This window comes from Magnolia sinica, chromosome 3 (genome assembly GCF_029962835.1).
Source record: "Magnolia sinica isolate HGM2019 chromosome 3, MsV1, whole genome shotgun sequence".
NCBI lineage: Eukaryota > Viridiplantae > Streptophyta > Magnoliopsida > Magnoliales > Magnoliaceae > Magnolia > Magnolia sinica.
Window position 1 is genome coordinate 19,657,372 of NC_080575.1, and position 24,595 is coordinate 19,681,966.

A 24,595-nucleotide genomic window follows, 5' to 3' on the forward strand; every position below is an offset into this window, starting at 1 on the left:
TCACCCTAGAACCAGACCAAACAAACCCATGTCCACCCCTAGTTGGATGGATGTCATATAAACATAGGGGAAATAGACCCGGGAAGATTTTCAATTGGTAGCCATAACATTGTCATTATTCCTTATGGTGTGATGGCCTCACACAAGTTGTAATCCTTCTCCAGTTGAATTAAATCCATGCGGATGACATGCAGACAAAATACTCTAGCATTACTCAAACAAGGTTCATGGAGCAGATCTCGAATACCTTGGACAAGAGCCGTAAGGATGATGAGAAGACGACGATGATGATCCAAAAATTTATTAAAAATAGGAAAAGAAAAGGAAAAGGTCCCATCAATAAACACCCACGGTAGCACTCTCTTTCATTTTCAAATTCAAAATCTCCTCCCAATAATATATTTGGTCCCAATGGCCTGTGGACGTTACATGATATCTAAATTAAATTTAGGTACGGGCCGACCATCTTCAGTTTTTGCAAGGTATCTGGTTTCTCATAAAATGTTCAGTGAGAAAATACATTACGTGCCCAAATCTCCAAAATATAGAAACATATCACTCATCATGTACCTTTCATGAAGGAATAGACATGCCCAAAAAAAAAGGACACCACAGGTTAGATCCTAACCGTCCAATTGGACTTCAAACGGGCAATTTAAAAACTCATCAGCTTTCAATGGGCAAAAAGGTTCATGATCTGTCTGTCACTTCCGCACCATAGCCTATCCACGGTGGGTCCCGCCATAGAGCTTGCATAGCCTATCCACGGTGGGTCCCGCCATAGAGCTTGACTTGGGAGCTTTACGCATCATAACTTCAGTGAAGCTCGGGGGGTTTGCCTAACTACAATGATGTTATTCATCAGTAAGTACAACTGAAACAGATTGATACCCCTATAATTTGAGGGCTTCCATCAGAAAATAATAATACAACTAAAATTTGAAGAAATGGATAAATGACACATGATCTCATCTATCTGAATTTGATGACAGAAAACTGATTCTGTTCTAAAATTCCAAATCCATGAAAATATACAGCATTAATTCAAAACATATATCACTATATTTCTGGCTTGCCTGACTTACAAAAAAGAAGCTTCGCAACCTGTAACTAGAAAATAACCCGATTGATCCTGGCAGGGGGCGTCCATTAACTTACATCAGATTCCCCTTTCTTTCACTATCTTCACTCAAATCAACCTGCCTTGCTTTACTCTTATTCTTGATAGGAAGCCACTGTTTTTTTTCCCCCCAAAAGAATGATTATACATGCTCTGCTTATTCAAACAAAAAGTAGGACTAGCCTCATTTCATGAATAAAACTCAAGAGAAAGGAAACTGAGAGAGAGAGAGAGAGTGGCTAAGAACTCACACCTAGGAACACCCACCGAGAAATTGGTAACTGGGAAAGTACTGAACTCAGTCTACGGTCTCAGGACTGCACCGCTAGCCTTTGGAGATGCTCAAAGAACACTTGCAGGCTCACATCGTCTGTAAAGATCACATCTGAGCCAGCAGCTATCTCGTGGGCTGAGTTATATGTAGCGGATGGGTTTAGTTTTGCCAACAGAAATCTTGCCTGCAGAGTATAATCACAAACAGAAAAGTCATGGGTCAGGCAAAACCAATATAAACAGGTGGCTAACATTGAAAAATGCCTCAAGATTCCAGGACGACTTTTAAGAATAATTCAGTTTTGTACCATCTAACAATTGCATATCTCATATACAGTCACGCGAAAACCACATTCAACTCTATATGCAGATGGCAACTGTCCAAGTGTGAGAAATGAGCTTTGCATCAGTGGGGCCAACTGAATGGGAACCATCGGAATTTTTTTCCTTGTGCATTGTTTTAGTGCATCTGATCCACATGATGAGCTGACCAACTTAACTCTTTGAGCCCAGTTTGTCAACATGATGGGGGCCCACCCTATGCTCAGATGTCCCACACAAACATGACAGTGTGTGAAAACTGTGCACTTAGCAAAGCTCAGCTTATATAATTACTAACAATAATCAAGAGAAACCTAACATTTTCAATCAATTGGATATTTACTTTTGCAATAATAACCACACACTTTTTTCTCATTAACACTTCAAAAGCTACACAGAAGATTTCAACTTTTTTTTAGAATAAATGCAACTGTTATTGTGTAATTAGATGAGAACCACATAGAATTACTGACCTGGGAGCCATGCTGATCGCACACAACCAGTCTGGGGACAGGGAATCGATCATTGATGATAATCTGAGCATCTTCATGAGGAGCTTGCAATAGCTGTGCAAAGGCCTGTGAATGACAAAAAAGAATTTGAGAAAATATAAAGAGAATATATATATATGATAATACTCGTAGAGAGTAGAAAGATTCCACTCAAGCTTCAAATTGCCCACTAGACTTGATTTTCCTTTTTATCAACCTCCCTAATGAACCTTTTTTTTTTCTTTCTGAAAATGACAATGTTATTGCTAAAGAATAAAATGATCCAACTGCAAAAGGGATTTAGGCCTCAATTTTCAACATCTATGGACAAATGATGAAAGCTAGGGAAACAAGGAGCATAATGAAAGGGATCAAGCTGATCATTATCTCCTTCTTCACATGTATTCCAAGTTGGTGCATGATCATTATCTCCTTCTTCACGTGTTTGAGGGAAAGTTGGTGCATGTATTCCAAGGGATCATAATCCAGATGTAAAGAAAAACTTGAAATGGGCAAATGGCACTAGCTTGCGTATGAATAGTATAAAATGGATTCCATCTATAGTCAGTGGCATCTAATGTCATGTTTTAGAGCACATTTTGGGCATATCAACCAGCAGCATGCAGTCTAGTGTCTAAGATAGCAAATAGAAGCATTCACTGAATTCTAACCCACAACACAACTATGATGCCTTAGATTAACCACACATTGTAGTGGATTTAATTAACTATTTTGAAAGGTCTATCAATTTAATTAAAGAACCATAGTAAACCAAAATTTAATATCTTTCTAAATATTTTAAACCAAATAATGATGATGACGATGATGATGGTGATGATCTCTACTATACATAACGCCAGGAGCAAACAAACATTTTTGCCCATCCAATTAGTCTTAGTAAAGTGGCCTTTGGGATTTTGTGGGACACTTAATAAGATTTTCAAGATAAGGGTGTTTATGGTCTTTTGAAAATACGTGTGCTTATAAAACGATGGCTTAAACAAGTGGCTTGGATTTTACCTACTTGTCCCCTGCTCCATTTCGTGTGCAAGTGGCACACTCTTTCCTTCATTTTTCTCTCCCCTTCGAAAATCTCTCCTGCTTTTTCCTCCCTTTCTCCACGTTCATTATGCACGCCACTTCCCTTAGTAATAATAATTAATAACAACAGCAGCAATAACATGCAACACATGACATCTAAAATCTACAGGTTGTTTGGATGTGAGTAAATTTCACTTGTGTAAACTCTACTATTTGTAAAGAGTTCTAGCCTATACTTGCATGAAGCATGAAGCAAAGCGGCAAAAAATTCGAGTGCCAGAGTGGGGAAGCACCCAAAGTGCAAGTATAGACAGAGCGGCAGCGGGAGTCCAAAGTGTGATTCAAAGCAGGAGCGACACCTAGCTAGAAGGATCATGTAACTAACTTTCAGACTATCATGTTTGGGTACCAGGAAAGTCGAGTCTCCCCCCTTTTATACAATTTTTTTTTTTTAAAAAGAACTGCCAAGGCACAAATCCATTTCATCCACCTAGCTCTAATTCTATAGGAGGCATCCTCATCGAGTCAAGGTAATGAAACAAGTTGTTTTTGAGGAACCTCCTAGGTATTTATTTCAATTATTTATTTATATATTTTTTGAAGATCTATTGAGTATAATTAAAGAACCAAGGTAACCCAAAAATTAAGATCTTTTCAAGTAGTAATTGGGGGCATCCTCAACAAGACAAGGTAATGAAACACATTGCCCTTGAGGAACCTCCTACTAGTAGTAGTAGCAGTGTTTTAAATAGCGGTAGCATGTTGCATAGCACTCAGCCCTCTCTAGCATGCAGCATAAATAGCGTAGCGTGTAGCATAAGCTACACGATACTTCTATTGTTTACTTTAAAAATAAGAAAAATACGATAAATAGTAAGGAAAAAAAAATGCCTAAAAGATGTTTCATTTTTTCAAATATAAGCATGTTCAAACAAGTCACTAATTATTGTTTATCAAAAGTGAATCCACATATATAAACCAAATCAAATAATTATCACATCAACAACTTTCTAAGCAAACCACTTTAATGGATAAAGTTTAATTAAAACCACAAGTCACAAGTATGAAAAGAAATAAAAATCTCATAGGTTAAAAGCATCAAGTATAATACAACTGTACATGTGTCACATTCCTCAACATTGATACAAAGAAAACATAAAAAATAATATATATAAAAATACATTGTAGCATACACTACACGGGATTTATGTTACTTAGTACACTATGTAGCGCTATGACTGCGCTATGCTACGAGCACTATTTGAAGCATTGAATAGTAGTAGTAGTAGTAGTATTAGTAGTAGCGGTGGTGGTGGTGGTAGTAGTAGTAGTAGCAAATAATAGTAGTAGTCAAGGATACAGCATATGACATCTAAAATTTAGGGGTTGTTTGGATGTGAACAAATTTCACTTATGTAAACTCTTTACACAGTTAAACTCTTCTATTGGTAAATAGTGTCAACCAATAACGTTTGGGCACTGGGAAAGTCTTTCCAGGAAATGAGTTTATCTTGTTTGGGTAGTGGTAAAGAGTCTCCTCCTGATATACAGTTTAAACAAAGGAAAAATAAGAGAAAAAAGAAAACTTTACATTGTGGGAATAGGCACTGCCATAGTCTTTTGCTAGTGAAGACTACATACTGCCAAAGGATCCTGATAAAATTGGCATTCCATTGTAGGAATAGAGAAGGATAGACATATCAGATGGATGGATATTGAAGTGGTTTTCTGGTAAGTATCAAGCAGTGTAATCCTTTCAACCATCTTTTTTTAATGAGCAATATTCCCCCAAACGTTCATCATGAGAAGCTACGGATGCCATTAATATGCACGTGTCAAATATTATAGCAGCCTAGAGTCTGATAACCCCACAAGCATGTATAACCCAGCCCATCCAAATGCTAGGACAAGCAAGATCTAATTTGTTCACCAGGTGGGTCCCATTGCATAGGTTTGGCTCAAAAAATTACGCCTATTCACTCATCAGGGCATCACATGTACATGAACAGGTCCTTATGGACAGCTTGGATGTTTACAAAACATGCCAGCAGCACATGCTCAGCTGTAGATAGGCTACGGTGTACCGTGGTAGGGTTGGAAAAACTCCTTGACTGCATAACTGGAGCAAAATACATATCAGAAGTGAATGGTTACGTGTCAAGAGACTCCACAGTAACTTACTTGATGTATGGACTGATTCTGGTAACCCATGTTGCGCCACTGAGCAATTGTCGTTCCATGAAAAATAACTATGCTAAAATATGCATCTAGCAATAGTATGCGGTCTGCTGCAATAGAAGCTACATCTAGCAATGCCGGCGAAGGAGGCGAATTAAAAGAATATGAAATGAGTGAAGGCTGAATCATGACAAGAGAATTGGTGATGTTCTCTCGGTTTAATAGCATGCGGAAATAAGCCGTCTCATCAGGACTGTTGTTAAAAACCTACAGCAAACAAACCCATCAGAGCTTTAAAACGAAAAGGGCCACTGCACCAGTCACTGAAATACATAGATATCATCTAACAGATTACCTGTACGAATTGTGAACGCCTTAGATTGAACATAAATTGCGGGAATAATGAGAAACTTGGGTTTAATGTAAACGTAGATGGATTATCTTTTCGATAATCACCGAATCTGGAACAGAGACGAATGAGGGATCGATCCAACCATCTTGTTGCATCAAACTCTTCCTGACAATAGAAAAGAAGAAGCCTTCATGAATTATAGAAGCCCAAATAGAACAATGCAATCACATTTCTCCATTTAGGCGCCAAGTTTAGAGTTTCAGCACTAGCAAGAGATAATTCCTCTGTAATTTGGCCTGGATAAGAAAGGCATGAATGAATTTAAAACACTAGGGCCTTTCAGCGTGAAAGGAAACAGTGTCTGTGCAAATTAAACTTATAATGCAAAATGATGGAAAAAATCAAAGTGAGCCATTGTCAAACAACCATTTACTCTAAAAGCTTAAGCTGTCAAGGTGTGGTGTATCAATGTATATCAAGGGACTTTATCACTTCAACAGCCCCCTGCACGTGCGGGGTGGGAAATCCGCATGGGAACATACTAACAATGGTGGAGGGACACTCACACCATAAATAGGCGGGGCTTGATTTCCCGGTCCATGGGCCAGACCTGATTTTTCCTGACCCCCCCGTGGGAGAATAATATATTAGCGATGCATATTTGCTGCTCTTAAGATTCGAACATAGGACCTACCGCTCTTATACCATGTCAAACAACTATTTACTCTAAAAGCTTAAGCTGTCAAAGTGTGGTGTATCTATGTATATCGAGGGACTTTATCACTTCAACAACCATAATGAGTTAGAGGCACTTTATCATGGTATAAGCATGGGACCAGTGCACAATTAGTCGAATTTGAAACATACCTCCATCTCCATTTTCAGTGAGGTTAATCTTGCCATTACAACAGCAGCAGTTTCCTGATCAAATCCTTCTACTAATTCCTGCAAATGCAATAACCCTTCATATAAAAAAGAAAGAGAGATGCACTGAATATGCTAAATCAGTAGAGAAAAGCATAGGGCCTCATACAACAGTCAATAGTCATAAACCCTGAGAGATCCAGAAAGTATAGCTATAAAGTGGCTCCCAAATATCTAGGTTACCTATTTGACTAAATATTCGAAGTTTAGATCAATTGAAGGTTAATGAGGCTCCATGGAGACCAATCAACTGGCAGCCAACATGCAAATTATGGCAATTGCATTGGATTTTGCTGAATGGAGTTGCATGCCAAACATACAAGCTGTTAGGTTATTCAGATTTTAGAAAGTGTTGACTCTTTAGCAATGTGTGTCTGTTGTGCAATTTCTTAGTGCCAAATGTTGTTATATTGCCAATCAGATAAGGAGGTTTTCTAGCATTGTGTGCCTTTGTTGCTTTCTGATTGTCCAGTTTTTGCTTGCCCCTTGTGCCTTGCCACATGGCAATCAAAACAGTTCATGTGGTGGGTCACTCTATAGATGCGACATATGGAAAATCCATCTGATCAGAAACATGCACAGTGCATCCCAAGGTATTAAACAATGCTAACGGTGGCTGTAATAGCCAGCCTTATGGCTGTTACGATGTGGGCTGTGACAGTCCTGCACAGCCACCAAAAAAAAAATCACGAAGAAAATGTATCAGCCCCATATCGGACCATTATGGCCCGTTACAGTCCCATTTGAGAAGGAAGATTAGGGTCCCAAAACTATCAAATTTGAGTTGTTTTGGTTGGAAGTAAATGGTTTTTCACTTTTTCTTCAATGGTCTAAGGAATGGTGGAACTTTGTTGACGTTGATGGAAGGGCAGGGTTTAGGCTCTTTCAGAAGTTAACAATGTGGAAAAGCAAGATCAACAACTGGAAGATGCTCTAGGCAAGAGGGATGAACAGCTTGACACAATTCTTCGAGATATCCCAATGCTCGACTTGGAGGGGGAGGAGTTATCCAAGGAGGACGAGAATTTAAGGGTTGGCGTTGGAGTATGAGAAGAGGTTGAAAGAAGAAATCAAGTGGAGGCAAAGTGACATGGCTAAAGGAAGGTGATAAGAATACACAAGGTTTTTCATAGTATGGTTTGTGTTCGGGTTAGATCTATTAAGATCTCTAGCATAACTAGGGGTGTACATCGAGCCGAACCGAGTCGAGCTGGCTTCAGCTCAGTCACCAGGCACACCCAGCTCGAACTTGGCTCGACTCGGTGACCGAGCCAGATTAGATGACCCAAAAATTAGACCAACCCATAGGATCCACAGCTTCTTAGAAAAAATTATAAGGGCATTTTGTTCATTTCATTGTCCAAAAAAACATGTTTTGGACTTGAAATTACTCAGGGCACTTTCTAGGAAAAGCAGAAATCTCGACAAATTTTGCAGCAAAAATCATGAAATATATAATGAATAGGAGTAGAGAAGCCCATGTTTGGAGAAGATTTAAAAAGAAAAAAATGTAGAAACAAAATCCAGCTGCCTGGAGAAGAACAAGCATTTATCCCCCACGGGAAGCTATTTACATCACAAAGAGGACTAGTTATATAAGTATTAACCCTGCTGTATTCTTTTTCTTTATTGAAAACCCTAAGCAGCATCCTTTCCAGATTTCTACAGTCGCACACATAACGAGGTGCTATTCAAAGCATTATACATTTAACGAACAATCTTCAAAATCTTGCTAACAAAGTTCTTCAGTTGTATTTTTCAACAAAAGAAAATCAGTTGAACTTCTTGCTAATAAAATGGTGAATTGTAGCCTTTTGTCTTATGCTAATAAAATCCTTTAGTTAATATTAAAGAAAAATTCAAACTCTTGCATCTAACCTCTGAGTTGGCTGAAGTCTCTGCCCATCTTCTTGCAACAGTTGTAACCCGGATCCTCATTTGGCCTTCAGGATTCTGATAACTGTAGCAATAGCAATGAAGTTCTAGTTAACGCCAAAAACAATGATAAGTAGTGGAAACCAGATGAATAAAACAATTTCATCACTATTCACTAGACGAAAGTAGCACCATACTTTGTTACAAACTGTAAGTACAGTTGTTGATTTGCAGTCCCTGGTGGGGTTGACCGTTCGCTGGGTGAAATGTCAAAGAAGACCGTCAAACAAGTACTCTTGTCAAGGCCACACATCTTCCATGATGTTGTATTTCCCTGCCCTATTACTGTATCGGAGCAAGAAGGTCCTTTCTGCAAAACTTGCCACAATCAGCATAACAGCAACACTGCAAGATTTCTTTTCCCCTTCTTTTGAAGGTAGCTCTTTAAATCTCGCATTCAATAACATTCAGTGACAAAACAACTACATTTACCTTCTCCAAAGATGTGCATGGTCCAATTATTCCCTGAATCTTGATATCCTTGGAACAGATTATCTCAAGTGTGCCACTGAAAGGAAAAAAGTAAACCTGGGAATTATATTTTTGCTGATAGGGATTAAATCAAATACCTTTCACACAATTCCAATAGACAATATTGATTTTTAGGGTTTTCTCCTCTATGAGAGAATATTTTCTTTCTAAACTCACACTTTATTCAATCACTCCAAGCCACAATACAACTATAAAAGCCTGAATATGCATGCGTCTATGTGTTGCCCACGCGAGCTTATACACATACATATTTTAAAAAACCTTCACCTAGACTTAATCTCAAACACTAGATATTGTCTAATCCTAGCCCTTGATTTCTGCCATAAAATCAACAGGTACTACAATGGTGCTGTTGGAAACACTGTACAAGTACTGTGCAACATGCTGGAACGAGCAACATAGAACATACCGTAGCACAAGCATTTTATAGAAAAATATTAACAAACTACTAAAACCATTAGAAAAATGGAAAACGACTACATTGCACCTTCTTCAGTAAAGTGTGGGATAGTATCTTCATGCTGTTAGATGTAAAATGGGTCACGCCTCGTCAGCTTGGGGACTTGATGTCAATGTGGCACTCAGCTAGGAAGAAAAGGAAGATATGGTATTTGGTTCTCTTGAACATCATTTGGTCCATTTGGTTGGAGAGCAACAGAAGGACCCTCAATGACAAGTCTTCAAATCTAAACCAAGCTTTCCATCAGACTTAGTAGTTCGTGTGTGTGTGTGTGTTGCTTTCTCTTTAATAAAATGGCCAGTGACCATTCAAACAAAAAACTATAAATCAGTCCCCCTCTAGAACTTTGATGCATGCATATCACATGTAGGGCTCACCAAATAGGTGAACAATCATCCAAATCTGATCATGACCCAAACTTGGCCTTGAATTTCAATAGCTGCATGCATCCATAGCCACTGCCCACCTTTGCCATGGTTTGTTTCCCTTTTTTTCTTTGAAGAGTAACAAATAATTTTATTAAAGAAGAACTGAGATGGCACAAAGGCTACAACCAAAGAGGAAAACAAAAAGAGGTCAAATTACAGTCTTCCACAAATTTAATAAAAGAAGCCCACTGAACCAAAAGAAGATGAACCTTCAAGAAGACCTCCACCCTAAAGGGATTCATTATGGAAGCATCTCCCATATCTTTCCACCCAAATGGCCCATAAGGCAGGCTAGAAGAACTAATCTCCACATAACCATTACATTTCTTCCTAACCCCACCCTGTGCCATATCAAGAATGGCTCCCCCACCGATTTAGGCATCACCTCATACATGTCTAAAATTCAGAAAAAACTACACGCCTAGCAAACGGGTAATGAATGAAGATACGATCTACCATCTTGGTGTCCATCATGCACATCATGCACACATTAGGCAACACCATTGATCGTCTTCGGAGGTTGTCAATAATGAGGACTCTACCCCTTCCAACTAGTCATCTGAAGGCCGCAACTTCTAGCGGAGCCCCCTGGTGCCATACATTGGCTGTGACTACTCTCGAGCTTTCCTTGTCCATGTGCTGCAAAAGACCATAGAAGGACTGAACTGAAAACCGACTAGATTTTTCCTTTAGCCAAAGCATTTTGCCCCCTTCATCCCTCAATGGTTAACAAAGGTAAAGACAATCAAGGAGCCTCACAAACTCCAGTTCGTCATTTGTCACATTCCTACGACATGGTGAAGACCAAACCACAGGTTTGCCTGGGTAAGAGTAGCAGCTGGATGCAGGGTATCCCGTATCGGTTACGATACGGGCGTATCGGCCGTAACGTATCGGTAACCGCCGTGTCCGTTACGCGATACGGGGCCGTAACGGGCACCCCACCAATCTTGTAGCCGTAAAGGCCCCATAATGGCCGTTATGGGGTGTAACGGCCGTTACTGACCAGTAACGGTCAGAAAACGGTCACTTTTTTTCTTTTTCTTTTTTGCTTTTTAAGGTCTATTTTTTCACTTTTGAAACTTCTTTCTCCAAACTTTTCCTAAATCATTATATTGCTATTTTCGACCAATCTTAGCTTGATATTTCAAATAAAAACAACTTATATTAAGGATTTTCTTGATTCGAAGCTCCGTGGGCTATTTTTCAGAAATTCCTCAAAAATAGATATTTATACCTTTTTATTGAATGTTTTACTGTTTTAATGGTAGAATATGATATATTAATCATAATAGAAGATATTAATGTCCATTTTACAGATTGTTGATGTCATTTTATATTTTTTTATCATTTTTTTCTATTTACGCACTATTTTTGGGCCTTTTTTAAAAAATTCGAAAAATCAATTTTAATTGAATGTTTTGCTATTTTAATGGTAGAATATGATGTGTTAATCATAGTAGAACATGTTAATGTGCATTTTACAGATTGTTGATGTCATTTTATATTTTTTTATAATTTTTTTCTATTTACGCACTATTTTCGACTCTTTTTTAAAAAATTTGAAAAATCAATTTTTATAGAATGTTTTGCTGTTTTAATGATAGAATATGATGTGTTAATTATAGTAGAACATGTTAATGTGCATTTTACAAATTATTGATTTCATTTTATATTTTTTTATAATTTTTTTCTATTTGCGCACTATTTTCGGCCCTTTTTTAAAATTCAAAAAATCAATTTTTATTGAATGTTTTGCTGTTTTAATAGTAGCATATGATGTGTTAATCATAGTAGAACATGTTAATATGCATTTTAAAGATTGTTGTTTTCATTTTATATTTTTTTATAACTTTTTTCTATTTACGCATTATTTTCAGCCCTTTTTTTTAAAATTCGAAAAATCATTTTTTATTGAATGTTTTGTTGTTTTAATGGTATAATATGATGTGTTAATCATAGTAGAATGACATGTCACAAACAGGAATCACAGTCACAGCCACAAGTATGTTCCAGAAATTTCTCAAAAATAATTGCAAACACCTACACATGTAAGATAATTTCATATTACATTCATTCTAATATATCTATCATTGATAGTAGATAGTTAGAAAATTAAATATATGAATTTTGTAGTCAAATTCAGGTTATCTAGTTCATAAATTCATCAGACAGTCCAATACAACTTCTCACCAAAGAGTGGACCGTTACACCACCATAAACATGTTCCAATTTATAAATGAATGCATATTTGGAATGCTTGGAATATTCCAGATTTAATCCATATTTTTTCAATTTTTTTGGCAAAAAAAAAAAAAATTTGCACCGTTACGCCCCCGTATCTGTATCGATATCGGAGGGCTCCGTTACGCCAACCGATACCGATACGGGATACCTTGGCTGGATGCCATAATGTTCATAACCAAGGAAAGAGGAGCTATTCTGGGGAAGGCATGCTGGAGCGAGGATTCGCCAATCCACACATCTTCGCAAATACAAACTCTCTTCCCATTGATAATAGCAGAGCCAATCCCCATGCTAAACATATGCTTGATCCTAGATATCCCTTTTCCAGACCCATGAGGCTCTATAGAGGGAAGAGTCTTTAACCACCCACCCCCCTTCTTGGCACCTGTAGTTTCAGCAATGATCCTACACCAAAGGGAATCTTCCTCAATCCTGAAACGCCAAACCCATTTTCCCAAGAGAGTTAGGTTCATCTTTTCCAAATCCCTTGTACCAGTCCCTCCCTCCTTATAAGGTCTACAAACCTCTTTCCACCCCCACAAGGTGATACTTTTTCTATCGTCTGCTCCGTGCCATAATAAATTGTGTCTCAAGCTTTCCAACCTAGCCAAAACTGATTTCAGGCAAATGAATTGAGGAATGAAATATTATGATTTGATAGTGTCACTTTAGTATGATGATTCAACCACCCAACAGGAGGTATAGAGATTTCCAGTTAAAGAGCTTCATTTCAAATTGCCTCTCACAAGTGCTTTGTCTGACCCGTCAGGGTTAGGGTAAATGGCTTCGGTCGTGGGTTTGCTCCCAACAGACACAAGTTCGAATCCCCTCACCATGGATTACCCGATGCAACTGGTTGGCGGGTGAATACGCGCATCCGCTGGGAATAACAGTCTCGCCTTGTAGGGGCGGGGACCCCCTGTCGTCATTAAAAAAAAAAAAAATACAAGTGCTTTGTCGGCTTCCCAATACAAAGGGGGAGCCTAGATAATTAGAGGGGAAAGCCCCCACTTGACATCCAAAATCAATGCCTCGTGGAAGTTTCAGCTTTGCAGGAAATTGATGTAGGCCAACCCACCAAATCGAAGAGATCTTCAATGGACAACATGCCATTGTGTTGTGACTTTGTCAGTTTCTCCAACTATTCTAAGGCCAAGTTCAGTTTCATCTCCTCCATCTCACCCTTGAATCTTAAATCCTTTGTCCTAACCTTTTAAGAGTGATTAATTTGATTATATATGCTTTGTGATTTGCACCGCATCAAATTCTGCCGATTTATCCACTGCTATATGCTGATCCATCCATTGTTTTCGTCATTTAGTTTATTGTCTTCCTTTGTGATGTAATCATTGGGTGCTTCTTCTAATGAATGTTAGACTTGTTGTTTGAAACTCTTAGATTCTTTGTAGAACTTGGGCATCTCAACTTTTACGTGGATGACGCTCCAGCTGCTCACATCTTCTATCATGAGGATGATTAAAGGAACACCATCAAAATCTCTATTGCCGGATTCCACAATGTCGTCACCTTCCCGCACATGTGGAGGGTATCCTTGATGTTGTTTTGGTGGTGTCAACTTATCCAATCAAACTTGAATCTTCAAAAGTACTACTCCCTCCAACCAATCATATTCATAACCCCTTCCTGCTTCATATTTTTCTGGGTAAGGCATTAATCTTCGAAACCAGCCAATCGACGGACTTGCATTGATGACAATTTGACGTGAAGTTAATGGAGACTATTATAATGGGAAGAAGAAGATAAGAATTGATAAGGATTACATCACGTACCTTTCAAATAGTTCCGAGAGAATTTATCTTTGATTTTCTCCCTCTGGGAGAGTATTTTATTCCTAACTAGCATTTTCTTTTGTTCAGTCGTCGAAAAAAAACTATATTTTCTCCCTCTGCAATAGTATTTTATTCATAAACTAGCACCTTTTTTTCAATCAGTAATAGAACCTTACATTCAGTCATCAGAAAAAACAATATATTGTCTCCCTCTGCAATAGTATTTTATTCATAAACTAGCACCCTTTTTTTCAATCATTAATAAAATCTTACATTACATGTGTATATATCAGTAAACCATAACCTAGGCCTAACATCAGCCACTAGACATTGTCTTATCCTAGCCCTTGATTTCTAACTTAATAACCAAAAGATGCTGTAGCAAACATTGCAGCATTTACTGTAGCGAAATTGTACATTTACTATGCATATCGTTTGTGGAAAAACTATTAAAAGCACAAAACATCAAGCAGCTCCCAAGTTCGACTTTTGAGGCATGTATCACAACAAATTAATCAGCCCCCTCTAGTTACAACTATGAGACATGCATAAAACACTGGGCATGCAGGATGGGCAAATAATTATCCAATCTAATCATTTCACAACTGTATCCAACTGAAGAGCTGTACCCAAGAGGATTTCATACATGAAAAGAAAATGACAAATGCTGACTGCTCTCCCACCTTCATAATAAACTAACAAGTTTATTTACAGCATGTGGTCTCGTGAATACTGCAATACACAAGACCAGATGCGTCGAGTAGTGAGAGCTTTTACAGCATCTCACAAACATGAAACTAGGTAAGGTAAGGATAAAACATTTTAAACAACTTTGTAAACGTATAAATGAAGAAATGAAGTCATCACTGATATTTTACACAATGGTTTTGTTTTATAGAAGTCCAGACAAAAGAGCAACTCACTTGAAGGAAAGCCCAAGAGACTGTTCACCATCTTTGAATATCCGCTTGAAAGAGTCTTTAAACACAGAATGACCAAAACTTTCAGCAAGGACAACAAGCCCACCTGTCCTTTCAACAGCAACTTTCATCTCTGCAACCCCAACCTGGAAATTATCATGCAAGGCATGATTCAAGATCTCATTTGAAGAATGTGAGTTATCATTACTCAACGAAATTGGAGTAACAATTTTATCAAATAAATGTCAAGAATGTAACTAGGAATCCAATCACTGATGTCTCCAAGAAAATGGACTCGATTGCACTTTAGAACCAACATCTCAAAAAATTGTTTTTGAACTCCGTATCTACTACCCTTCATTTTAAAAAAAAAAACACTTCGTACCTACTGACCAGGTTGAGGTGTTGAAAAGGTGATGATACTCAAAATTTTGTTTTCAACCTCCATATCTACTACCCTTAAAAAAATAATAATTATTAATAAATAAATAAATAAACACTCTGTCTCTACTGGCCAGGTTGAGGTGGTGAAAAGGTGATGATACTACAACTAACCAAGACGGTGATCTTTATTTTAGAGTAACTGATAGAGAGACCAAAGATTTGCCCTCGAAAACACAACATGTACCAAATCCTTTTTGTGAAAGTGCGCGTGTTCATCTGGAAATCAGAAACCGTGAAACTGTAAATTGTAAGGAATATAGAGAAAAATTCAAACCTGATCAAGTGCAGATGCAAAAACGTCTAAGACGTGGCCCTCGCTAACCAGCTGCTTGGCAAGATTTTCATAAAATTTGAGAGCTTTGTTAAAATGAGGTGCGCCATCCTTATCAAGGTCTTTATGGGACCGTACTGGCTCTGACAAATCTTTTGACACAATCTGCAGGTAGCAACATGGTGAGCATTCACAATACCTTCAAGAACCACCACTATATTTAGATGAAACCAAAACTTCTCTAGCAACAAATAAACCTAAAGGAAGGACATAAAACATCACTTTGTTTGCAGTTCCTAAACATCCTGAAGCCATGGTTGCAGCATGAGAAAATAAATAATCAACAAATCCATTGTATCAATCATCGTTTCAAAAAAAATAAAATCCATTGCATCATTTCTTAACCACAGACTACATTCGTGGCAGTGGCAGTCATTCTTGAAAGGATTCAACTGGCATAAATTTAGAAGATCCATCAAGAGGCATCTTCTCTCATTTAAATATAAATCATAACGACAGCTATGAAACACCTACCAATCATATGTCCCAGCCATGCAATAATGCATTTCAACCAAGTCACTAGTTTTCTTAGTCCAATATAAGAAAATATGAAATTAGTTGTTACTAAAACCGCATATCTGCAGTGCAGTTTTAGTAACAATGTAAGTGGAAACAAGGAATTAGTTAAGATTGCTGACCAAGAAGTTTCCCAAAATGACCACTTACAATATATTGGGTCATGATTCAAGAGAGCGGAGAGATTGATAAGGATGTTGCCTATAGAATTCAGAGATGGGTGGAAGAAATGGAGATGTGCCTCCGAAGTTTTATGTGTTTGTCGTGTACCACTCAAACTAAAAGGGAAATTTTATGGGATAGCGATAATACCAGACATTCTTTATGCGACAGAATGTTGGGCAGTTGAGGAACAACATTTTAATAGAGTGTAGATGAAACGTGGATGTTAAGATGGATGAGTGGCAAGACAAGGGAAAGAATTAGTAATGAATGCATTCGGGGGAACTTAGAAGTAGTACCAATAGGTAATAAGATGAGGGAAAGTAGACTTAAATGGTTTGTCATGTGCAATGGAGACCAAGAACTGTGCCAGTTAGGAGTGAGTTGGTACAAGTTGAAGGCTCTAAATGGGCGAGCGGAAGGCTCAATAAAGACGTGGGTGGAGGTAGTGAGAAAAGACTTAATGACCTATGATCTAACTGAAGTAATGGCCCTAGATAGAGTGGAATGGCAGAACAGAATTCATGTAGCTGACCCCATGTAGTTGGGACCACTGTTCGTAATATCGATACTATCAGCCGATATTATCGTTATCACAGACCAGTGATACAAAACCCCTCAAAAGTCGTCCGGAATAAAATTTATAAAAAAAAAATAAAAAAAATCTTGAAATCCAGTGTATCTTGCAATATATCGCAAAATATCGTGAGATATCACCAATAGTGCATTTATTTCATAGTGATGTAGCCAATACCTCACGACATCATCAATTACCGCCAACATTATCGATATTATTGGCAATATCTTGCAAAAAATTCCCCCTCCAATATATGCATTGTCGGGATACAATAAAGATAATATCAGCCAATATTATAATAGCTGCAATATTTTAACACTGCCTTCTACCATCACCATCACAAAGTAATCCTATGAAATTTGAAAGAATTGTTAAATAGATCTTATGGTAGATTCTGCCCATCCCCTTGGTGAACCATAATCATTCTTAACAAACAACACCATGAGCAAGTCATTTTTTTATTCAAAACTAGATTAAAATCAAGATATGCCAAATCGGTTACGTCGGTAATGGCATGACTCGTTATGCAATACATAGGCATAACGAGCCACCCTTAAAAAAAGGCACTGTAATGGACCGTTACGGAGGCATAATAGACTGTCGTGGTCCATCATAATGGCATAATGTCGCCATACAAAACCCATTTTCGAAAGAAAAAAAAAAAAAACCATAAAAAACTCAAAAAATATTTTTCTGAGAAAAAAGATAAAGAAAAAACTTACTTTTTTCTTCTTCTCTACTTTCTTCTCCTTCACATGTCTCTCTCTCTCTCTCTCTCTCTCTCTCTCTCTCTCTCTCTCTCTCTCTCTCTCTCTCTCATCTTTTGAAAAGCAATAAGCATATGTGGCTTCTTTGCATCCAAGTTTTTAACAAGGTCAGTCCAACCAGCTGGACTATAACTTTTGGTCCATCGGCAGATAACTTCCAACCTTTTATGTGTGTGAGAAATCCAATCCATCTAGTAGGTTGGCCCCACCATGAAGATCACTTTCTGCAAAACTCGGGTATATCCACCCATCAAGTAGACCACACTTGTATTTTGTTATTTATCAATGGCTAAAAAAAATTCTATATGGTGTGGCCCACCTAATTAGTAGATATGGATGATTTTTGCACTAGGTGACCCTTATTTTGGAAAGGTTAGATTTCACATGCAATTAACCAGTTGGAAGTCATCTATTGGGTGGACCAAACCTTGTGGTCCAACCAGTATGACTTGAGACCTCTATTTTTCTTTATATGATACTCGATAGGTGTATGACACTCATGGTGTCCCGTATCCGTTACGATACGGCTGTATCAGCCGATACGTATCGGTAACGGTAGTGGCCGTTACGCGATACAGGGCCGTAACGGGGCACCCCCCGATTCTGTAGCCGTAACGGCCCCGTAACGATCAGGGCGTAACAGTTTTTTTTTTTTAAAAGCCTTTTTTTTTGCTTTTTAAGGTCAGTTTTTTCACTTTTTTTGAAACTCCTTTCTTCCAAACTCTTCGTAAATCATTTTATTACTATTTTCGATCACTCTTAGCTTGATATTACAAATAAAAATAACCTATATTAAAGATTTTCTTAATTCGAAGCTCTGTGGGCCATTTTCCAGAAATTCCTCAAAAATAGGTATTTATATTTTTTATTCAATGTTTTGCTGTTTGAATGGTAGAATATGATGTGTTAATCATAATAGAAGATATTAATGTCTATTTTACAGATTGTTGTTGTCATTTTATATTTTTTTATAATTTTTTTCTATTTACGCACTATTTTCGGCCTTTTTTAAAAAAAATCAAAAAATCATTTTTTATTGAATGTTTTGTTGTTTTAATGATAGAATATGATGTGTTAATCATAGTTGAACATGTTAATGTCCATTTTACAGATTGTTGTTGTCATTTTATATTTTTTTCTATTTACGCACTATTTTAAGACTTTTTTTAATTCGAAAATTTATTTTTTATTGAATGTTTTGTTGTTTTAATGGTAGAATATGATGTTTTAATCATAGTAGAAGATATTAATGTGCATTTTACAGATTGCTGTTGTCATTTTATAATTTTTTATAATTTTTTTCTATTTACGCAATATTTTCGGCTTTTAAAAAAAAAAATTTCAAAAAATCATCTTTTTATTGAATGTTTTGCTATTTTAATGGTAGAATATGATGTGTTAATCATAATAGAACATGTTAATATCCATTTTACAAATTGTTGTTGTCATTTTATATTTTTTTCTATTTACGCATTATTTTCGGCCTTTTAAAAAAAAAAATCGAATATATTACACATGTAAGATATTTTCATAGTACATTCATTCTAATATATCTATCATTGATAGTTGATATTTAGAAAATTAAATATATGAGTTTTGCAGTCAAATCCAGGTTGTCTGGTTCATAAATTCATTAGACAATCCGATACAACTTCTCACCAAAGAGTGGACCGTTACACCACCATAAACATATTCCAATTTATAAATGAATGCATATTTGGAATGCGTAGAATATTCTGAATTTAATCCATATTTTTTTATATTCTTTTCGTATAAAAAAATTTGCACCATTACGGGCCGTTACGCCCCCGTATTGCCGTTACACCTCCGTATCTGTATCAGTATCGGAGGGCACCGTTACGCCAACCGATACCGATACGGGATACCTTGATGACGCTTGATACCCTTGCACTCAAAAAATTGTACATGTGGCATATCTTAACTCAAAATTAACTAATTAAATTGTGGGACCCATTCTTGCTAAGTCACAATACCAAAATCAAATCGTTTGAACAATCCTAACCGCTGAATTTTGTTTTTTGTATTATGGGGTGGTGGGCCAGACCCATGCAAGAATGAAACCAAGGGTGGGCTCAGTAACAAGCTACTGCAGTAGGCCCTCCGCCACAAGAAATTAATTTAATATCATGCAAGCCAATGGCCCACATATCTAACCATTGTTTTGCAGACAATTGTTTTTCAAAATAGGACCATTGGATATTTTTCATTCTTCACCGTCCAATAAATGTCCGCCGATTTGACAATCAGATGATGAAATAAGCAATAATCTTTTGCCAATTACATTAGTGGGATGAGCGTCAATGGATTGCATGAATTTAAAGCGGATTCTCGGGCATCGATTGGTCCCCCAAATACAACACTATTCATCCGCTTTTAATTTCGATTATATATATATATATATATATATATATATATATATATATATATATATATATATATATATATATATATATATATATATATATATATTGAGGGAAATGATGTCAAATGGTTAGGGATATGCATTAGTGGGATGGGTGTCATAGCTTGCATGAATTTGGGGCCAATTTGAGGCTTTTAAGTTGCCCCCAAATTGGCGACACTATACATCCAGATTTACTTTTACTTTTTCTTATAATTATTTAGAAGTGATGTCAAATGTTTGGGGATATACATTAGTGGGATGAATTTCATACATTACATGAATTTAGAGACTATTTGGGGCCATTTGAATGGCCTCCTAAATCAGCGACATTATTCATTTAAATTTAATTTCAAACTTTTCTTAAAATTTCTCGGGAGGAACGATGTCAAATGCTTAAAGATGTGCATTAGTGGGATGAGTGTTATAACTTGCATAAATCATGGGCCAATTTGAGATCAATCTAAGCCTGTTAAGTTAATACAATCATCTAACAACCCGGGACAGAATTTTTACCAAAGAGTGGAGGACTGTTACACCATCATAAATATGTTCAAAACCACAAAAGAATAAATATTTGGAATCATCTAAATATCTATGGTTTTTCCCATATTTTTTCAGAATTTTTTGGTGGAAAAAAATTTTGACCGTTACGGGTGTATAACAGCCGCACACACAACAGTAGCGATGGAGACCGTTACGCCCACCATTACCGTTACAGCACACTTTGATTAAAATCAAACTAACTGAGCTAAATGACCAGCTGGGGCAAACTAGACTGACAAAATTATCTAGAATATAAACCATGATTTGGACTGTGTTTCAATGATTTACAGTACCAAACCAAGACAGCAATCCCAGCATAAGCTTATGAAAACTACAGTATCCCTGCATTGCATGGGTACAGCAGAAAATTCTTAAGAACAACTTTTTTTAAAATCAACTTTTATGCTTAATATTTTTATGGATATTGAAATTTATCAATAGATAAACAGTACATTACAATTACCAATATAAAGGATTTATAACGCTCTCAGAAGCCCATCTCCCTATATCGGATAATAAAGTGCTTGTCATTTAATCCAATGACTAAATGGATCATTGATAATCAAGAAAGTCAGAAAATGACTAAAGCACCAAATGAAAGTAGGTGAAAATACAAACAAATTATAAGTATCTAATCATGATCGACAAAAATCATACTGTAAACTAGAAATGTTGCAACAAATTGAGATGATTTTGTTTAATTCTCAGACTAAAAGAAAATAAAACAGCTTTTGAGTTGCCATTCACAAAAGAAAAGAAAGCAAGGAAGTAAGAAAGAAATAAAATGAAACGGCTTCATACCCACCAAAATTCAAACTTCTATTCCACCTGCTACCCAAATTCAAAATCAACAAAGATAAACATCCAATGCAATATTTAAAAACTGACCACCAAAAACTAAACACGCATGTGTAAAATTAGTTATCACCTAGAAGCAATATAATATATCTACATTTACATCATGTAGCCCCAAATAGCTGGGAAAAGGCTATAATTATAATGATATGTGTGTAGAGAGTCAAAGGATTTCCTTACCATTCCTGGGCCTTCTGTACATGGACCACCCACTAAAGCTATAATCCGGGCCCCAGTACCCGGCAAGCATGCTCCAAGAAGACCAGCTGCTACACTCAAAGCAACACCCGTGCACCGCAATTGCCGGTTGCCAGGTTCCAGTGGCCACTGATCTATCTGCAACTCATCCAATAACTGGGGGGAAAAAAAAAAAGGAAGAAGAAATAAAGTCCACAACAGAGATCTATCTAAAATCCAACCTCTACTACCTAGATCTTCTAATGAGCCCAACATTTCAAAAATTCACAACCCAATTGATACAAAATAGAATCCAAATTAATCTATGAAAAGGAGATACAATACAGAATTTCTAGGCCCAAATTAATGGCATTTTCTTTCAGGCCACTATTCCATTCAGTGGGGCCCACCTTCAGTGATCTGCATAATTCAGTTGGTGGGTCCTGCCTCATACAGCCTATAGACTGGATATCGCTTCCTAAAACAGTCTCAGCCGTCCAATCACTTGATTATTACACTTTCATATCAGGGGTCATTTGGATTGTGGTAAATGGTTTACGTTGTAAATGATTTACTAGTAAATTATTTAAAGGCTGTAAATCATCCTGTCTGTTTGGTTTTTGTAAATGATTTACTAGAAAATCATTTACAGTGTTTGGATAGCCTGTAAATGGTAAATGAAATCTGCCTTATAGGCTTTCATTCAATAAAATAGAGCCGTTGCCATCTCCTCATTTAGTAGTAAATGAAAACTCACCTTTTTGCTGGTAAATGAGAAGGGGGCTTTGCTAGTAAATCATTTACAAGTAGTAAATGATTTACTAGCAAATTAGAGCATCCAAACACAAGTAGTAAATGATTTGCTAGTAAATCATTTATTACTTGCCCATTTACCACCATCCAAACGACCCCTTAGACTGTTGGGTATATATTTAAGCCATCCATTTGCAGATTAAAATTTTGGATTGCTGGGATGATCTAATGGAGTTGTTTTTTAACCGATCCAGGTGGCGCCCAACAAATGAACTGTCCAGATCAATTGCCCCGCCTATATGGATGCCAGCGCAAACAATAGCTAAAAGAATTGTGTAATTCCTTAACAAGCAAATAATTATAATTATTATTATTATTATTATTAAGACACCAATTACTCACAAAATTGAGGGTGTATTCGCATTCTGATGCCGGCAGCAGAAACCTACTAATGGTCCCAGGGACTACTCCATTCTGTACTCCCTTCGGATACCCCGCTCCCCTATGCGCCCCCACTGCCAGCCCCAACTGATCCAGGACCTGCTCTTTGGTGATCTCCTTCGTCCCCCTGAAAACATAAACCTTCGACAGATCCGCAAACCCCAGCTCGTTGACATGCACCTGCGTGCCGAATGACATAAACCCCACCATTGCGTTGTCCGGGAGCAGCCCGATGGCCTGCCGAAGCGCGGACTTGACGAATTCGAGCTCTTCCTCAATGACGCAGATATCAAGGACGAAGAGGAACACCGGCTGCGGCGGCGATGCAGCGGCAGCGGGGTCGGTGGGGCCCACAGAGTACTCAACGGTGGTGTACTGGGGGTAGAGTTCGGCGGGGACGTTCGACTCGCTGATCATGGAGTAGTGGGGAGGGAAGTGATTGCGCTGGAAGCAGAAAGGGCAGATCCAGATCTTGGCGGAGAAGTCGACGCGGGAGTACGGATTTAAGGTAGACGCGCAGGACTTGCAGTGGAGGGGGAGGTAAGGGAGGATGGGGACGTCTGGGGAGTGCCGGATCGGGGAGATGGACGCTGCTACCGGGACCACGCACTTGCTGGCGTCCACCTTCGATCGGGGCCACACGTTCCAGGTCATGCGGACGGCGTCGATGCCGTCCACGTCGGACGATGGGCCCATCTCGGACATTCTCCTTCTCCTTCTTCTTAGGTCTGTAGATGTTGGGGTTTCTCTGTTTTGAGAGAGAGAGAGAGAGAGAGAGAGAGAGGGGCTGATTTGGGGAAGGAAGAAGGGTTATGGGATGTAAATTTCGCTTTTTTGGGGGGTGGTGGCGGTAGAGATCTGAGGTTTCTTTGGTGGGAGAAACGGGTTTTTTTTTTTTTTTACCTTTCCTTCTTCGACGCGGACTGCGTCCCACCCCGCCCGTCACCAGCTGGGAACGGGCAGCAGCTTTGAGTGGCCACCGTAATGTATGGGTCTTATCCACACCGTTAATCCATTTTTTCCTGTCATTTTAGTTCATTGGAACATATATCATTAGATCCAAGGCTCACTTGGACCACACCACAGGAAGCAGCGGTGATAATGATTCTCACCGTTGAAACTTTTCTGGGGCCCACCGTGATGTTTATTTTCCATCCAACCTATTCATAAAGTTACGTAGACCTGGATGAAGAGAAAACACAAATATCAGCTCCATCCAAAACTTCTGTGGGACCCAAGAAGTTTTCAACGGTGAGAATTTAATCCCCATTGTGTAGTCCCCTTGAGCCGTAGATCTGCTTCATTTTTGGACTTATAACTTAAAATGATACGAAAAAATGGATGGACGGTGTGGATAAGACCCGTAGATCACGTTGGGCACTCAAAGCTGCTGTCCGTTCCTTCTGTTGGTGGTTTTCTTTGCTACTCTGGCAGAGTGCGATGGTCGATACTCAGGCACTGGGGACTTGTACACGATGCATGGGTTAACTCAGATTAGAGATGATACATTGTGGGACTTAGTGCAGATAGGTCATGAGTCGGAATTTAGATCTGTTTAAGGATCATACCCTGTTATTAATGTGAATGTTTTCGTCAAATCAGGGCCGTCCATTGTTTTAACTAGCCCGCCCG

The 24,595-nt window shown here is 37.9% G+C and overlaps 1 protein-coding gene across 8 annotated transcripts; it reads right to left on the reverse strand.

The window, feature by feature from the left end:
• Positions 1-336: 336 nt before the first annotated feature.
• LOC131239651 (protein transport protein SEC23 E-like) lies at positions 337-23,895 on the reverse strand. 8 transcript variants are annotated; one of them, XR_009168308.1, is made up of 13 exons: positions 22,925-23,889; positions 21,773-21,946; positions 15,691-15,852; positions 14,976-15,118; positions 9,068-9,143; positions 8,773-8,945; positions 8,579-8,660; positions 6,644-6,721; positions 5,780-5,941; positions 5,428-5,691; positions 2,188-2,292; positions 1,374-1,578; positions 337-843 (listed from the first exon to the last, which is right to left on the reverse strand). XR_009168308.1 is itself a non-coding variant. In XM_058237456.1 (13 exons), exons 1-12 carry the CDS (start codon positions 23,666-23,668, stop codon positions 1,432-1,434), a joined length of 2,310 nt encoding a protein of 769 aa, XP_058093439.1. In that variant the 5' UTR covers positions 23,669-23,889; the 3' UTR covers positions 337-799; positions 1,388-1,431. The 8 variants fall into 8 exon arrangements, 4 of the variants coding, with proteins under 4 accessions (XP_058093439.1, XP_058093438.1, XP_058093437.1 ...); XR_009168310.1 differs by having other exon boundaries at positions 337-799; positions 1,372-1,578; XR_009168309.1 differs by having other exon boundaries at positions 337-839; positions 1,372-1,578.
• Between the last annotated feature and the right edge of the window lie 700 nt (positions 23,896-24,595).